Source organism: Scyliorhinus torazame, chromosome 26 (genome assembly GCF_047496885.1).
Source record: "Scyliorhinus torazame isolate Kashiwa2021f chromosome 26, sScyTor2.1, whole genome shotgun sequence".
NCBI lineage: Eukaryota > Metazoa > Chordata > Chondrichthyes > Carcharhiniformes > Scyliorhinidae > Scyliorhinus > Scyliorhinus torazame.
Genome location: NC_092732.1, coordinates 23,487,208 through 23,504,260, shown reverse-complemented (window position 1 = coordinate 23,504,260; position 17,053 = coordinate 23,487,208). Strand labels below are relative to the sequence as shown.

The window sequence follows — 17,053 nt, the reverse complement described above, 5'->3', positions numbered from 1 at the left end:
CTGTCTGTCTCTCTTTCTGTGTCTGTCTGTCTGTCTCTCTTTCTGTGTCTGTCTGTCTGTCTCTCTGTGTCTGTCTGTCTGTCTCTCTTCCTGTGTCTGTCTGTCTGTCTCTCTTTCTGTGTCTGTCTGTCTGTCTTTCTGTGTCTGTCTGTCTGTCTTTCTGTGTCTGTCTGTCTGTCTCTCTTTCTGTGTCTGTCTGTCTGTCTCTCTGTGTCTGTCTGTCTGTCTCTCTTCCTGTGTCTGTCTGTCTGTCTCTCTTTCTGTGTCTGTCTGTCTCTCTTTCTGTGTCTGTCTGTCTGTCTCTCTGTGTCTGTCTGTCTGTCTCTCTTCCTGTGTCTGTCTGTCTGTCTCTCTTTCTGTGTCTGTCTGTCTCTCTTTCTGTGTCTGTCTGTCTGTCTTTCTGTGTCTGTCTGTCTGTCTCTCTTTCTGTGTCTGTCTGTCTGTCTCTCTGTGTCTGTCTGTCTGTCTCTCTTCCTGTGTCTGTCTGTCTGTCTCTCTTTCTGTGTCTGTCTGTCTCTCTTTCTGTGTCTGTCTGTCTGTCTCTCTTCCTGTGTCTGTCTGTCTGTCTCTCTTTCTGTGTCTGTCTGTCTCTCTTTCTGTGTCTGTCTGTCTGTCTCTCTTCCTGTGTCTGTCTGTCTGTCTCTCTTTCTGTGTCTGTCTGTCTCTCTTTCTGTGTCTGTCTGTCTGTCTCTCTTTCTGTGTCTGTCTGTCTCTCTTTCTGTGTCTGTCTGTCTGTCTCTCTTCCTGTGTCTGTCTGTCTGTCTCTCTTTCTGTGTCTGTCTGTCTCTCTTTCTGTGTCTGTCTGTCTGTCTCTCTTTCTGTGTCTGTCTGTCTGTCTCTCTTTCTGTGTCTGTCTGTCTGTCTCTCTTTCTGTTTCTGTCTGTCTGTCTCTCTTTCTGTGTCTGTCTGTCTGTCTCTCTTTCTGTGTCTGTCTGTCTGTCTCTCTTTCTGTGTCTGTCTGTCTGTCTCTCTTTCTGTGTCTGTCTGTCTCTCTTCCTGTGTCTGTCTGTCTGTCTCTCTTCCTGTGTCTGTCTGTCTGTCTCTCTTTCTGTGTCTGTCTGTCTCTCTTTCTGTGTCTGTCTGTCTGTCTCTCTGTGTCTCTCTCTGCCTCTCTCTCTCTGCCTCTCTCTCTCTCTCTGCGTCTCTCTCTCTCTGCGTCTCTCTCTCTCTGCCTCGCTCTCTCTGCCTCGCTCTCTCTGCCTCGCTCTCTCTGCCTCGCTCTCTCTGCCTCGCTCTCTCTGCCTCGCTCTCTCTCTGCGTCTCTCTCGCTCTCTCTGCCTCGCTCTCTCTGCCTCGCTCTCTCTGCCTCTCTCTCTCTGCCTCTCTCTCTCTGCCTCTCTCTCTCTGCCTCTCTCTCTCTGCCTCTCTCTCTCTGCCTCTCTCTCTCTGCCTCTCTCTCTCTGCCTCTCTCTCTCTGCCTCTCTCTCTCTGCCTCTCTCTCTCTGCCTCTCTCTCTCTGCCTCTCTCTCTGTCTGTGTGTCTGTCTGTCTGTCTCTCTCTCCGTGTCTGTCCGTCTGTCACTCTCTCTGTGTCTGTCTCTCTGTCTCTCTCTGTGCCTCTCTCTCTGTCTCTCTCTCTGTCTGTCTGTTTCTCTGTGTCTGTCTGTCTGTCTCTCCGTCTCTCTCGCTCCGTCTCTCTCTCTCTCTCGCTCCGTCTCTCTCTCTCTCGCTCCGTCTCTCTCTCTCTCTCTCTCTCGCTCCGTCTCTCTCTCTCTCTCGCTTCGTCTCTCTCTCTCTCGCTCTCGATCCGTCTCTCTCTCTCTCTCGCTCCGTCTCTCTCTCTCTCTCGCTCCGTCTCTCTCTCTCTCTCGCTCCGTCTCTCTCTCTCTCTCGCTCCGTCTCTCTCTCTCTCTCGCTCCGTCTCTCTCTCTCTCTCGCTCCGTCTCTCTCTCGCTCCGTCTCTCTCTCTCTCTCGCCCCGTCTCTCTCGCTCTCGCTCCGTCTCTCTCTCTCGCGCTCCGTCTCTCTCTCTCTCGCTCCGTCTCTCTCTCTCTCGCTCCGTCTCTCTCTCTCTCGCTCCGTCTCTCTCTCTCTCGCTCCGTCTCTCTCTCTCTCGCTCCGTCTCTCTCTCTCTCGCTCCGTCTCTCTCTCTCTCGCTCCGTCTCTCTCTCTCTCGCTCCGTCTCTCTCTCTCTCGCTCCGTCTCTCTCTCTCTCTCTCGCTCGCTCCGTCTCTCTCTCTCTCGCTCGCTCCGTCTCTCTCGCTCGCTCCGTCTCTCTCGCTCGCTCCGTCTCTCTCGCTCGCCCCGTCTCTCTCGCTCGCCCCGTCTCTCTCTCTCTCGCCCCGTCTCTCTCTCTCTCTCTCTCGCCCCGTCTCTCTCTCTCTCGCCCCGTCTCTCTCTCTCTCGCCCCGTCTCTCTCTCTCTCGCCCCGTCTCTCTCTCGCTCCGTCTCTCTCTCTCTCGCTCCGTCTCTCTCTCTCTCGCTCCGTCTCTCTCTCTCTCGCTCCGTCTCTCTCTCGCTCTGTCTCTCTCTCTCTCGCTCCGTCTCTCTCTCTCTCGCTCCGTCTCTCTCTCTCTCTCGCTCCGTCTCTCTCTCTCTCTCGCTCCGTCTCTCTCTCTCTCTCGCTCCGTCTCTCTCTCTCTCGCTCCGTCTCTCTCTCTCTCGCTCCGTCTCTCTCTCTCGCTCCGTCTCTCTCTTTCTCGCTCCGTCTCTCTTTCTCGCTCCGTCTCTCTCTTTCTCGCTCCGTCTCTCTTTCTCGCTCCGTCTCTCTCTCTCTCGCTCCGTCTCTCTCTTTCTCGCTCCGTCTCTCTCTCTCTCTCGCTCCGTCTCTCTCTCTCGCTCCGTCTCTCTCTCTCTCGCCCCGTCTCTCTCTCTCTCGCCCCGTCTCTCTCTCTCTCGCCCCGTCTCTCTCTCTCTCGCTCCGTCTCTCTCTCTCTCGCTCCGTCTCTCTCTCTCTCGCTCCGTCTCTCTCTCTCTCGCTCCGTCTCTCTCTCTCTCGCTCCGTCTCTCTCTCTCTCGCCCCGTCTCTCTCTCTCTCGCTCCGTCTCTCTCTCTCGCCCCGTCTCTCTCTCTCTCACCCAGTCTCTCTCTCTCTCGCCCCGTCTCTCTCTCGCTCGCTCCGTCTCTCTCTCGCTCGCTCCGTCTCTCTCTCTCTCGCTCCGTCTCTCTCACTCTCGCTCCGTGTCTCTCTCTCTCGCTCCGTCTCTCTCTCTCTCTCTCTCGCTCCGTCTCTCTCTCTCTCGCTCCGTCTCTCTCTCTCTCGCCCCGTCTCTCTCTCTCTCGCTCCGTCTCTCTCTCTCTCGCTCGCTCCGTCTCTCTCTCTCGCCCCGTCTCTCTCTCTCTCGCCCCGTCTCGCTCTCTCTCGCCCCGTCTCGCTCTCTCTCGCTCCGTCTCTCTCTCTCTCGCTCCGTCTCTCTCTCTCTCGCTCCGTCTCTCTCTCTCTCGCTCCGTCTCTCTCTCTCTCGCCCCGTCTCTCTCTCTCTCGCCCCGTCTCTCTCTCTCGCCCCGTCTCTCTCTCTCTCGCCCCGTCTCTCTCTCTCTCGCCCCGTCTCTCTCTCTCGCTCCGTCTCTCTCTCTCTCGCTCCGTCTCTCTCTCTCTCGCTCCGTCTCTCTCTCTCGCTCCGTCTCTCTCTCTCGCTCCGTCTCTCTCTCTCGCTCCGTCTCTCTCTCTCGCTCCGTCTCTCTCTCTCTCGCTCCGTCTCTCTCTCTCTCGCTCGCTCCGTCTCTCTCTCTCGCCCCGTCTCTCTCTCACCCAGTCTCTCTCTCTCTCGCCCGTCTCTCTCTCGCTCGCTCCGTCTCTCTCTCGCTCGCTCCGTCTCTCTCTCTCTCGCTCCGTCTCTCTCTCTCTCTCGCTCCGTCTCTCTCTCTCTCGCTCCGTCTCTCTCTCTCTCGCTCCGTCTCTCTCTCTCTCGCTCCGTCTCTCTCTCGCTCCGTCTCTCTCTCTCTCGCTCCGCCTCTCTCTCTCTCGCTCCGTCTCTCTCTCTCTCGCTCCGTCTCTCTCTCTCTCGCTCCGTCTCTCTCTCTCTCGCTCCGTCTCTCTCTCTCTCGCTCCGCCTCTCTCTCTCTCGCTCCGCCTCTCTCTCTCTCGCTCCGTCTCTCTCTCTCTCTCTCTCTCTCGCTCCGCCTCTCTCTCTCTCGCTCCGTCTCTCTCTCTCTCGCTCCGCCTCTCTCTCTCTCGCTCCGCCTCTCTCTCTCTCGCTCCGCCTCTCTCTCTCTCGCTCCGCCTCTCTCTCTCTCGCTCCGTCTCTCTCTCTCTCGCTCCGTCTCTCTCTCTCTCGCTCCGTCTCTCTCTCTCTCGCTCCGTCTCTCTCTCTCTCGCTCCGTCTCTCTCTCTCTCGCTCCGTCTCTCTCTCTCTCGCTCCGTCTCTCTCTCTCGCTCCGCCTCTCTCTCTCTCGCTCCGCCTCTCTCTCTCTCTCGCTCCGCCTCTCTCTCTCTCGCCCCGTCTCTCTCTCTCTCGCTCCGCCTCTCTCTCTCTCGCTCCGTCTCTCTCTCTCTCTCTCGCTCCGCCTCTCTCTCTCTCGCTCCGTCTCTCTCTCCCCTGTTCCTCCACTCTGATCTAAACCTCGGACCATTCCACCCCTGAAGCCAGCGGCATTCCCCCGCGCTGCCATACATCCTAACCATCCCATTCCCTTCCCAAAGCCTCGATTGAACCTGCCCCCACCACACTCTCAGGCAGCACATTCCAGAACCTAACCCATCGCTGGGGGAAAGATTCCCTCCTCCTGTCTCCATTGCTCCTTTCCCCAATCCCCTTAACCCTGTTCCCCCCCACACACCAATTCCCAATCCCTCCACTAATGGGAACGGTTTCTCCCTCTAGACTCTCTCCTAGGCACCTCTTGTGATGTTGAACACCCTCGATCAAATCTCCTCTCAACCTTGTAACCTAACCTGCACATCTTTGGACACTAAGGGACAATTTAACACGGCCAATCCACCTAACCTGCACATCTTTGGACACTAAGGGACAATTTAACACGGCCAATCCACCTAACCTGCACATCTTTGGACACTAAGGGACAATTTAGCACGGCCAATCCACCTAACTTGCACATATTTGGACACTAAGAGACAATTTGTCACGGCCAATCCACCTAACCTGCACATCTTTGGACACTAAGGGACAATTTAACACGGCCAATCCACCTAACCTGCACATCTTTGGACACTAAGGGACAATTTAACACGGCCAATCCACCTAACCTGCACATCTTTGGACACTAAGGGACAATTTAACACGGCCAATCCACCTAACCTGCACATCTTTGGACACTAAGGGACAATTTAACACGGCCAATCCACCTAACCTGCACATCTTTGGACACTAAGAGACAATTTAGCACGGCCAATCCACCTAACCTGCACATCTTTGGACACTAAGGGACAATTTAACACGGCCAATCCACCTAACCTGCACATCTTTGGACACTAAGAGACAATTTAGCACGGCCAATCCACCTAACCTGCACATCTTTGGACACTAAGGGACAATTTATCATGGCCAATCCACCTAACCTGCACATCTTTGACTGTTGGAGGAAACCGGAGCGCCCGGAGGAAACCCACGCAGACAGCCCCACACCCCCTTCTCCTAGAACACTGGACTGGCTGGGTACCTCCTAATGATGTGTGGACTTTTCCACGTCCGCCTCCCGCTACCAGAGGTCTCCCTCATCCCCGCTCCCGTCCTGGCTGAACCTTTCTCCACACCCTCTCCGAGGGACTTGACCGCCGCCCGAAATGCACGGAGTGGTCCAGTCCTCCAGCCCGGAGGCTGAAGCAGGTTTAACACCTCTTCCCGGATTCTGCAATCCCCGCCTGCCTTTGAATAGTCGGTGATCCCGTTGCCCACTCACCCGACGGGATGTCCACGCTGGCGATGGGTATGGTCACCCCCTCCAGCGTCCCCAGGATGGCGGCGAAAGGCTCGCGGACCTGCCCTTTGAAGCTGAAGCCAAAGATAGCGTCAACGATCAGGTTGTACACTTTGTCGAGGAAGAGGGGCTGTGGAGGGATGGAGGGAGCGACGTTAGACACCCGACAACTTCCCGGACTGCAGTCTGACAGCAAATCTCCACTGGGCCGATCAAACAAACACTGAATGCCGGCCAGAGAGAGAGAGACGGGAAACAGACGACGGGAAAACTCGGTCAAAGAGATCGGTTTTAATAAGTGTCTCACTCCGCTTGAGAGAGAGACAGAGGGAGAGAAAGAGGAAGTATGTTGGAGAGGGTTAGGGAGGGAAAACTAGAGCTCAGCCTACTCCCCCCCCCCCCCCCCCCCCCCACCCGCAGGCAGCTGAAGGCACGGCCGGCAATGGTGGAGCGATGGGAATGGGGGGATGGTCAAGAGGCCGGGATTGGAGGAGAGCAGAGATCCCGGAGGTTTGTAAGAGGTTACAGAGATAGGGAGGGGATGGAGGGGGCTACAGAGATGGGGAGGGGGTGTAGGAACTGGAGGGGGTTACAGAGATATGGAGGGGGTTACAGAGATTGGGAGGGGGTGTAGGGGCTGGAGAGGTTACAGAGATAGGGAGGGGGTGTAGGGGCTGGAGGAGGTTACAGAGATAGGGAGGGGGTGTAGGGGCTGGAGGAGGTTACAGAGATAGGGAGGGGGTGTAGGGGCTGGAGGAGATTAAAGAGATAGGGAGGGGGTATACGGACTGGAGGGGGTTACAGAGATAGGGAGGGGCTGGAGGGGGTTACAGAGATAGGGAGGAGGTGTAGGGGATAGAGGAGATTAAAGAGATAGGGAGGGGGGTGTACGGACTGGAGGGGGTTACAGAGATAGGGAAGGGATGGAGGGGTTTAGAGATGGAGAGGGGGTGTAGGGGCTTGAGAAGGTTACAGAGATAGGGAGGGAGTGTAGGGGATGGAGGGGATTGCGGTGATAGGCAGGGGGTGTAGGGGATGGAGGGGGTTACAGAGATAGGGAGGGGATGGAGGGGCTGGAGGAGGTTAGAGATAGGGAGGGAGTGTAGGGGCTGGAGGAGGTTAGAGATAGGGAGGGGTGTAGGGGCTTGAGGGGGTTACAGAGATGGGGAGGGAGTGTAGGGGATGGAGGGGATTACGGTGATAGGCAGGGGGTGTAGGGGATGGAGGGGGTTACATAGGGAGGGGATGGAGGGGCTGGAGGAGGTTAGAGATAGGGAGGGGGATGGAGGGGGTTACAGAGATAGGGAGGGATGTAGGGGCTGGAGGAGATTAGAGATAGGGAGAGGGTGTAGGGGCTGGAGGAGGTTACAGAGACAGGGAGGGGGTGTAGGGGCTGGAGGTGGTTAGAAATAGGGAGGGGGTGTAGGGGCTGGAGGAGGTTACAGAGATAGGGAGGGGGTGTAGGGGCTGGAGGAGGTTACAGAGATAGGGAGGGGTTGTAGGGGCTGGAGGAGGTTACAGAGATAGGGAGGGGGTGTAGGGGCTGGAGGAGGTTACAGAAATAGGGAGGGGGTGTAGGGGCTGGAGGAGGTTACAGAAATAGGGACGGGTGTAGGGGCTGGAGGAGGTTACAGAAATAGGGACGGGTGTAGGGGCTGGAGGAGGTTACAGAGATAGGGAGTGGGTGTAGGGGATGGAGGAGGTTACAGAGATAGGGAGGGGGGTGTAGGGGCTGGAGGAGGTTACAGAGATAGGGAGGGGGTGTCGGGGCTGGAGGAGGTTACAGAGATAGGGAGGGGGTGTAGGGGCTGGAGGAGATTAAAGAGATAGGGAGGGGGTATACGGACTGGAGGGGGTTACAGAGATAGGGAGGGGCTGGAGGGGGTTACAGAGATAGGGAGGAGGTGTAGGGGATAGAGGAGATTAAAGAGATAGGGAGGGGTTGTAGGGGATGGAGGGGATTACGGTGATAGGCAGGGGGTGTAGGGGATGGAGGGGGTTACATAGGGAGGGGATGGAGGGGCTGGAGGAGGTTAGAGATAGGGAGGGGGATGGAGGGGGTTACAGAGATAGGGAGGGATGTAGGGGCTGGAGGAGATTAGAGATAGGGAGAGGGTGTAGGGGCTGGAGGAGGTTACAGAGACAGGGAGGGGGTGTAGGGGCTGGAGGTGGTTAGAAATAGGGAGGGGGTGTAGGGGCTGGAGGAGGTTACAGAGATAGGGAGGGGATGTAGGGGCTGGAGGAGGTTACAGAGATAGGGAGGGGTTGTAGGGGCTGGAGGAGGTTACAGAGATAGGGAGGGGGTGTCGGGGCTGGAGGAGGTTACAGAGATAGGGAGGGGGTGTAGGGGCTGGAGGAGGTTACAGAGATAGGGAGGGGGTGTAGGGGCTGGAGGAGGTTGCAGAGATAGGGAGTGGGTGTAGGGGCTGAAGGGGGTTACAGAGATAGGGAGGGGGTGTAGGGGCTGGAGGAGGTTACAGAGATAGGGAGGGGGTGTAGGGGCTGGAGGAGGTTACAGAGATAGGGAGGGGGTGTAGGGGCTGGAGGAGGTTACAGAGATAGGGAGGGGGTGTAGGGGCTGGAGGAGGTTACAGAGATAGGGAGGGGGTGTAGGGGCTGGAGGAGGTTACAGAGATAGGGAGGGGGTGTAGGGGCTGGAGGAGGTTACAGAGATAGGGAGGGGGTGTAGGGGCTGGAGGAGGTTACAGAGATAGGGAGGGGGTGAAGGACTGGAGGTGGTTACAGAGATAGGGAGGGGGTGTAGGGGCTGGAGGAGGTTACAGAGATAGGAAAGGGGTGTAGGGGCTGGAGGTGGTTACAGAGATAGGGAGGGGGTGTAGGGGCTGGAGGAGGTTACAGAGATAGGGAGGGGTGTAGGAGGACATCTCCATCAGTTGACCCTGGCCTTTCGGTGGAAGTGAATTGGTAAACTTTCCTCTCCAGTTCTGGGGACGAGCACACGTTTCGATGCTCAGTCATAATCGAACTGAGCGACAGAACGCAGTCCAGTGCTGAATGGTCACTTTCTCTGGCCCCTGTTCGAAAGGGTGAAAATCTCAGCCGGAGCAAGTGAATTAACTGTGTGTATTGTTTGGGAAAATAAAGATTGCCGAATTTCTTTAGCTTCTGTAGGAAGTAGCGACGTTGTTGGGCTTTCTTGACTGTTGCGTCAACGTGGGTGGACCAGGACAGACTGTTGGTGATGGTGACCCCCAGGAACTTAAAGCTCTCGACCATCTCCACTTCGGAGCCATTGCTGGTGTTCTGGGCCAGGGTTTAGAGAACCCCAGTGTATCATGGAGTTCACCTGACCCACAACTTTTACTAGATTGTGGTCTGGGGAGCACACGGCCCACTCTACAGGTGTGGGACAGCAGAAATGGAAAAGTATTTTTTAAAACAAAACAATGTTTATTCTATGAACTCAAGTTAACCTTTTTAAAACAAAGTGAACATCTTAGCAACCATCAATTCAAATACAACCCCCAAAGAATACAACACTAAGTAATCCTTTAAGCTTTCCTTTTAACATCCATCAGACTTAAAACACATCAGGTTAAAGTCACGACTGTTATTAGTTTTAAATCAGCACGATCGATTTACACTCTTTAGATTACAGAGGGAGACTCTAATACACCTTCTGGCTGTGACTGCAGCTATCCAGCTCTGAAAACGAAACTAAAACTCACCCTGCAGCAAACAGCCTAAAACGAAAGTAAAAAGCTGACGGACAGCCCAGCTCCACCTCCTCTCTGACATCACTGCAGTAATAAACACCCATTTCTTAAAGGTACTCTCACTACAGATATTTATATACACACCCATTTATAAACACCCATTTCTTAAAGGAACACTCACATGACACTGGGGATTGAACAGCTCTCAAGTCTGCCAGGAGAAGCTGGGCAGCACAAGGGAGTTGTAAAGAGGCAAGCTTCCCAAGAAGCAAGATACAATGCAGATAACCAGGGAATTGGGACAGACAGAACGTTTGAGAAACCCGAAGTTGAGGGAACAGGTATTGTTCAGAAGAATTCAAGGAAGAGTAAACAATGTGTTCCGAGTTAGAGACAATTGCAGTTTACCAGGTTTAAAGTGGAACTTCCAGAGGTAGCTGAAACGTTAGAGGTCAGTTCAATGCAGTGTCTGGGGATGAAGAGTAAAAGCAATCGTCAACCGTTTGCTCGGCAACCTCCAGGGGCTACTCCCTGCAGGATTCCCAGCCTCTGATTTGTTTTCACAGCCACGGAATTTGAGGCGTAGAGGGTGGAGGTGGATCGGCCTGCGGTGCGGTATGGGAGCGTAAGGAATGACCGTCACACCTGCACGCCCAGTGTTCCTTACCTCTGAAGGGAACTCGGCGAGGAAGGGGATGCCCATCTTGTGGCACTGGGTGGTTAGAGCCTCGAAGAGGGGCTTGCTTGGGCGCTTCGGGTAGAAGATGCTAGGTTCGTAGCCCTGCGGAAAGAGAGAGGAGAACATCAGCGGAGAGGGCGGAAAGGAGGTACAAAAACCCAGACAGGGCGTTGCAGTGCTTTCCGCAGAAGGAAATGCCCGCTTGCTCACCAGGCAGGCTGGCGGCATGGCCTGCCCACTCAGCGGGGGTGAGGGGGAGAGGACGGCGGACCATGTTACAGCTCCACTCAGTCACTGCTGCCGAGTTGGGGAGTCTCTCACACAGCTGAACGCGTCACCCCGAAGCCAGCAGGAACGGACGGACCCGGTCACGGAAAGACGGCAGAAGCAGGAGGAGCAACTTTTCACATCGGAGAAGGGGGCCATTCAGCCTTGTTCTACCATTCAATTAGATTGTGGGTGATCAACTCCACCAGGTTCATCCCCCTCTCCCCCCAGCCCCTCCCCACCAGAGGAGATAGGTGGGTACGGGAGCAATAGGTCAGAAGGTGAGAGCATTGAGGGAGAACTAGGGAATAGGGACAGTGTGGCTCTGAGGCAGAGCAGACGGGGAAAAGTTGCTGAACACAGCGAGTCTGGTGGCCTGAAGTGCATATGTTTTAATGCAAGGAGCATTACGGGTAAGGCAGATGAACTTAGAGCTTGGATTACTACTTGGAACTATGATGTTATTGCCATTACAGAGACCTGGTTGAGGGAAGGGCAGGATTGGCAGCTAAACGTTCCAGGATTTAGATGTTTCAGGCGGGATAGAGGGGGATGTAAAAGGGGAGGCGGAGTTGCGCTACTTGTTCGGGAGAATATCACAGCTATACTGCGAGAGGACACCTCAGAGGGCAGTGAGGCTATATGGGTAGAGATCAGGAATAAGAAGGGTGCAGTCACAATGTTGGGGGTATACTACAGGCCTCCCAACAGCCAGCGGGAGATAGAGGAGCAGATAGGTAGACAGATTTTGGAAAAGAGTAAAAACAACAGGGTTGTGGTGATGGGAGACTTCAACTTCCCCAATATTGACTGGGACTCACTTAGTGCCAGGGGCTTAGACGGGGCGGAGTTTGTAAGGAGCATCCAGGAGGGCTTCTTAAAACAATATGTGAACAGTCCAACTAGGGAAGGGGCGGTACTGGACCTGGTATTGGGGAATGAGCCCGGCCAGGTGGTAGATGTTTCAGTAGGGGAGCATTTCGGTAACAGTGACCACAATTCAGTAAGTTTTAAAGTACTGGTGGACAAGGATAAGAGTGGTCCGAGGATGAATGTGCTAAATTGGGGGAAGGCTAATTATGACAATATTAGGCGGGAACTGAAGAACATAGATTGGGGGCGGATGTTTGAGGGCAAATCAACATCTGACATGTGGGAGGCTTTCAAGTGTCAGTTGAAGGGAATACAGGACAGGCATGTTCCTGTGAGGAAGAAAGATAAATACGGCAATTTTCGGGAACCTTGGATGACGAGTGATATTGTAGGCCTCGTCAAAAAGAAAAAGGAGGCATTTGTCAGGGCTAAAAGGCTGGGAACAGACGAAGCCTGTGTGGAATATAAGGAAAGTAGGAAGGAACTTAAGCAAGGAGTCAGGAGGGCTAGAAGGGGTCATGAAAAGTCATTGGCAAATAGGGTTAAGGAAAATCCCAAGGCTTTTTACACGTACATAAAAAGCAAGAGGGTAGCCAGGGAAAGGGTTGGCCCACTGAAGGATAGGCAAGGGAATCTATGTGTGGAGCCAGAGGAAATGGGCGAGGTACTAAATGAATACTTTGCATCAGTATTCACCAAAGACAAGGAATTGGTAGATGTGGAGTCTGGAGAAGGGGGTGTAGATAGCCTGGGTCACATTGTGATCCAAAAAGACGAGGTGTTGGGTGTCTTAAAAAATATTAAGGTAGATAAGTCCCCAGGGCCTGATGGGATCTACCCCAGAATACTGAAGGAGGCTGGAGAGGAAATTGCTGAGGCCTTGACAGAAATCTTTGGATCCTCGCTGTCTTCAGGGGATGTCCCGGAGGACTGGAGAATAGCCAATGTTGTTCCTCTGTTTAAGAAGGGTAGCAAGGATAATCCCGGGAACTACAGGCCGGTGAGCCTTACTTCAGTGGTAGGGAAATTACTGGAGAGAATTCTTCGAGACAGGATCTACTCCCATTTGGAAGCAAATGGACGTATTAGTGAGAGGCAGCACGGTTTTGTGAAGGGGAGGTCGTGTCTCACTAACTTGATAGAGTTTTTCGAGGAGGTCACTAAGATGATTGATGCAGGTAGGGCAGTGGATGTTGTCTACATGGACTTCAGTAAGGCCTTTGACAAGGTCCCTCATGGTAGACTAGTACAAAAGGTGAAGTCACACGGGATCAGGGGTGAGCTGGCAAGGTGGATTCAGAACTGGCTAGGCAATAGAAGGCAAAGGGTAGCAATGGAGGGATGCTTTTCTAATTGGAGGGCTGTGACCAGTGGTGTTCCACAGGGATCAGTGCTGGGACCTTTGCTGTTTGTAGTATATATAAATGATTTGGAGGAAAATGTAACTGGTCTGATTAGTAAGTTTGCAGACGACACAAAGGTTGGTGGAATTGCGGATAGTGATGAGGACTGTCTGAGGATACAGCAGGATTTAGATTGTCTGGAGACTTGGGCGGAGAGATGGCAGATGGAGTTTAATCCGGACAAATGTGAGGTAATGCATTTTGGAAGGGCTAATGCAGGTAGGGAATATACAGTGAATGGTAGAACCCTCAAGAGTATTGAAAGTCAAAGAGATCTAGGAGTACAGGTCCACAGGTCATTGAAAGGGGCAACACAGGTGGAGAAGGTAGTCAAGAAGGCATACGGCATGCTTGCCTTCATTGGACGGGGCATTGAGTATAAGAATTGGCAAGTCATGTTGCAGCTGTATAGAACCTTAGTTAGGCCACACTTGGAGTATAGTGTTCAATTCTGGTCGCCACACTACCAGAAGGATGTGGAGGCTTTAGAGAGGGTGCAGAAGAGATTTACCAGAATGTTGCCTGGTATGGAGGGCATAAGCTATGAGGAGCGATTGAATAAACTCGGTTTGTTCTCTCTGGAACGAAGGAGGTTGAGGGGCGACCTGATAGAGGTCTACAAAATTATGAGGGGCATAGACAGAGTGGATAGTCAGAGGCTTTTCCCCAGGGTAGAGGGGTCAAATACTAGGGGGCATAGGTTTAAGGTGAGAGGGGCAAGGTTTAGAGTAGATGTACGAGGCAAGTTTTTTACGCAGAGGGTAGTGGGTGCCTGGAACTCGCTACCGGAGGAGGTAGTGGAAGCAGGGACGATAGGGACATTTAAGGGGCATCTTGACAAATATATGAATAGGATGGGAATAGAAGGATACGGACCCAGGAAGTGTAGAAGATTGTAGTTTAGTCGGGCAGTATGGTCGGCGCGGGCTTGGAGGGCCGAAGGGCCTGTTCCTGTGCTGTACATTTCTTTGTTCTTTGTTGTTCTTTGTCCACCCTATCGAACAATTTCATCATCTTAAACCCCACCCTCAATTGGATCACGCCCTTAACCTCCAACACTCGAAGGAACACAAGTCTCGTATGTGCGACCTTCCTCGGAATTTAACCCTTTCAGCCCCACGGTCGTTCTGGTGAATTTGCGCTGCCCTTTCATCCCATCCGAGGGCCAATATATCCTTCCTGATGCGCAGGATTCAAGAAACCAGTTACTCCTAATGGAACCTAACCAGGGGATTACATATCCAACCTGGCAGTGTTTGATGGGGACAGTGTAGAGGGAGCTTTACTCTGTATCTAACCCCGTGCTGTACCTGTCCTGGGAGTGTTTGTTGGGGACAGTGTAGAGGAAGCTTTACTCTGTATCTAACCCCGTGCTGTACCTGTCCTGGGAGTGTTTGATGGGGACAGTGTAGAGGGAGCTTTACTCCGTATCTAACCCCGTGCTGTACCTGTCCTGGGAGTGTTTGATGGGGACAGTGAAGAGGGAGCTTTACTCCGTATCTAACCCCGTGCTGTACCTGTCCTGGGAGTGTTTGATGGGGACAGTGTAGACGGAGCTTTACTCTGTATCTAACTCCGCGCTGTACCTGTCCTGGGAGTGTTTGATGGGGACAGTGTAGAGGGAGCTTTACTCTGTATCTAACCCCGAGCTGTACCTGTCCTGGGAGTGTTTGATGGGGACAGTGTAGAGGGAGCTTTACTCTGTATCTAACCCCGTGCTGTACCTGTCCTGGGAGTGTTTGATGGGGACAGTGTAGAGGAAGCTTTATTCTGTATCGAACCCAGTGTTGTACCTCTCCTGGTAGTGTTTGAACTTACAAAGAGTTTGAGGTGCCTCGCACACACGAGTCCATCTCCGCCATTATTTCCTGGTCCGCACAATATCAACACGGTGGGAGATTGTTTCCGAAGCGACGATAGAGGATACACCTGGAAGACGGACGGAGAAGTGAATAATGGTGACTGTTACAGCTGATTTACGATCGACAAACAAAGTGTGTGTCCGGCTGCTGGAACACTGCAGCCAGTGGTTATCGCTGGTTATGCAAGAAACAAGACTCACCCACGAGGGAAGCTGACCCGGAAAGGGGCACTGTTGTTTCCCGGGCTGGTGAAGCAGTCCAGCCCCCTCGGTGCCACAAAAGGTCTGCCGTACACCCAGCGCATACTGCGTGCTCACCTCTCCAGGGATCCCTGGGCACGGACGCAACTGCGGAAGTGGGGTAGACAACACACTCAACCAGCCACGGCCTGGGTCTATTCGTGGCCAGGCAAGGCCAGAGCCAGGGGCAGGTTAACAAGGAGGGTCCTCCGTGCTGCGGGCACCCCCCACCCCCTCCCCGACCAGGTGACCAAAAGGCTCAGCTTCACACAATCAAAATACGCAGCAGTCTCTCTTTTTATGTGCTCAAGACCCTGAGTCAATCATAGAATCCCTACAGTGCAAAAGGAGACCATTCGGCCCTCCTAGTCGACACTAACCCTCTGACAGTGCACCCTGCCTAGGCCCATTCCCCCGCCCTATCCCCACAACCCCACCTAAACTTTTGGGGCAACTTAGAATGGCTAATCCACCTAGCAATCAATACCCTCCAACTGTTTATGCTGAACCTTAATATGTTACAAAGAACAATCCAGCACAGGAACAGGCCCTTCGGCCCTCCAAGCCTGTACCGGCCATGATACCAACCTTGGCCCAAACCCTCAGCACTTCCTTGTGCCGTATCCCTCTATACCCGTCCTGTCCGTGTGTTTGTCAAGATGCCTTTTGAACGCTGTTAATGTATCTGTTTCCACAACCTCCCCTGGCGTTCCAGGCACTCAAAGAACAAAGAAATGTACAGCACAGGAACAGGCCCTTCGGCCCTCCAAGCCCGTGCCGACCATGCTGCCCGACTAAACTAAAATCTTCGACACTTCCTGGGTCCGTATCCCTCTATTCCCATCCTATTCATGTATTTGTCAAGATGCCCCTTAAACGTCACTATCGTCCCTGCTTCCACCACCTCCTCCGGCAGCGAGTTCCAGGCACCCACTACCCTCTGCGTAAAAAACTTTCCTCGTACATCTACTCTAAACCTTGCTCTTCTCACCTTAAACCTATGCCCCCTAGTAATTGACCCCTCTACCCTGGGGAAAAGCCTCTGACTATCCACTCTGTCTATGCCCCTCATAATTTTGTATACCTCTATCAGGTCGCCCCTCAACCTCCGTTGTTCCAGTGAGAACAAACCGAGTTTATTCAATCGCTCCTCATAGCTAATGCCCTCCATACCAGGCTCCATCCTGAAGAAATTGAGTTCTTTCTGTCCGGTCTGGTCGCAATCAAAAGCTGAGGTCGGATTTAGAAATTCCTTTAGTTTATTTCAAATAGCTGGCAGGCTTACACTCCCTCTGATGAAGCAGGAGACCCGGGTCATCTTGAAACTCCCAGAGCGAGTGAGACAAAGGGAGGCAACACTTGTGGTCTCATATCCATTCATGCAGTATCAAGTTCCACATACACGAGGACAAGATTCCGATAGGCCCTTTCCTTGACCTGGTCAAAAAATCGAACTGCCACTGATTCCGATAGGCTCATTACACATTCCTTTCCTTCCTCTGGGCCTCTGCCTCCCAGCATCCTTTGTGCAAAGAGCCAGTCCTGATAGCCACCCCTCCCCCTCTCGCCATACTTTGCCCATCTCTCTGTTTATTCCTTGCAACCCGAATTGTCCACAGTGCACTATTCTAACTGGTCATCCCAGTCTAATGCTCTTTTCTTTAGTTCAATTCCTCAATCCCCGGAGAAGAACGAGCCCAGCATATCCCAAACGCTCCCCAACCCCCCCAGCGCCCCATGTGCGACCCGCGGGTGCCGCCATTTTGGGTCCCGGGCACCACGAGGGGAGGATGGGCGCCGCCATCTTGTGACCCCCGGCCATATGCGATTCATGGACGCCACCATCTTGGATGACAACAAAGGACCCCAGCATCGACGGCTCCACGGGGTCCGAAGAAGACGCCGCGACACTACTACCACGACTGGCTTCGGTGACTCTGGATCAATCACGGCCCCGGACGCTCCAGACGACGACAACAACGGTGCTCATCAACGGATACGAGACGCCATGCCTGATCGACTCCGGGAGCACTGAAAGTTTTATTCACCCAAACACGGTAAGACGCTGTTTTCTGACCATCCATCCAAGCACGCAAAAGATTTCCCTAGCTGCAGGATCCCACTCCGTAGAGATCAAAGGGTTCTGCATCGCGAACCTAACGGTGCAAGGGAGGGAGTTTAAGAACTACAGGCTCTACGTCCTTCCCCAACTCTGCGCGCCCACATTACTGGGATTAG

General features: G+C 53.6%; 1 protein-coding gene across 3 annotated transcripts in view; it reads right to left on the bottom strand.

Moving 5' to 3' along the window:
* Nucleotides 1-16,148, bottom strand: part of naxe (NAD(P)HX epimerase) — a 20,998-nt gene extending 4,850 nt beyond the window's left edge. The window contains exons 1-4 of one of the 3 annotated variants that reach the window (XM_072490547.1): nt 16,101-16,148; nt 14,533-14,643; nt 10,160-10,273; nt 5,798-5,945 (exon numbers count right to left, since the gene is read on the bottom strand). In XM_072490547.1, coding sequence (XP_072346648.1) covers nt 5,798-5,945; nt 10,160-10,273; nt 14,533-14,643; nt 16,101-16,133 — 406 coding nt within the window. In that variant the 5' untranslated portion in view covers nt 16,134-16,148. Of the gene's footprint in view, nt 1-5,797; nt 5,946-10,159; nt 10,274-14,532; nt 14,644-15,899; nt 16,014-16,100 lie in introns of those variants that run through there. The other 2 variants (XM_072490546.1, XM_072490548.1) reach the window with 2 other exon arrangements.
* Between the last annotated feature and the right edge of the window lie 905 nt (nt 16,149-17,053).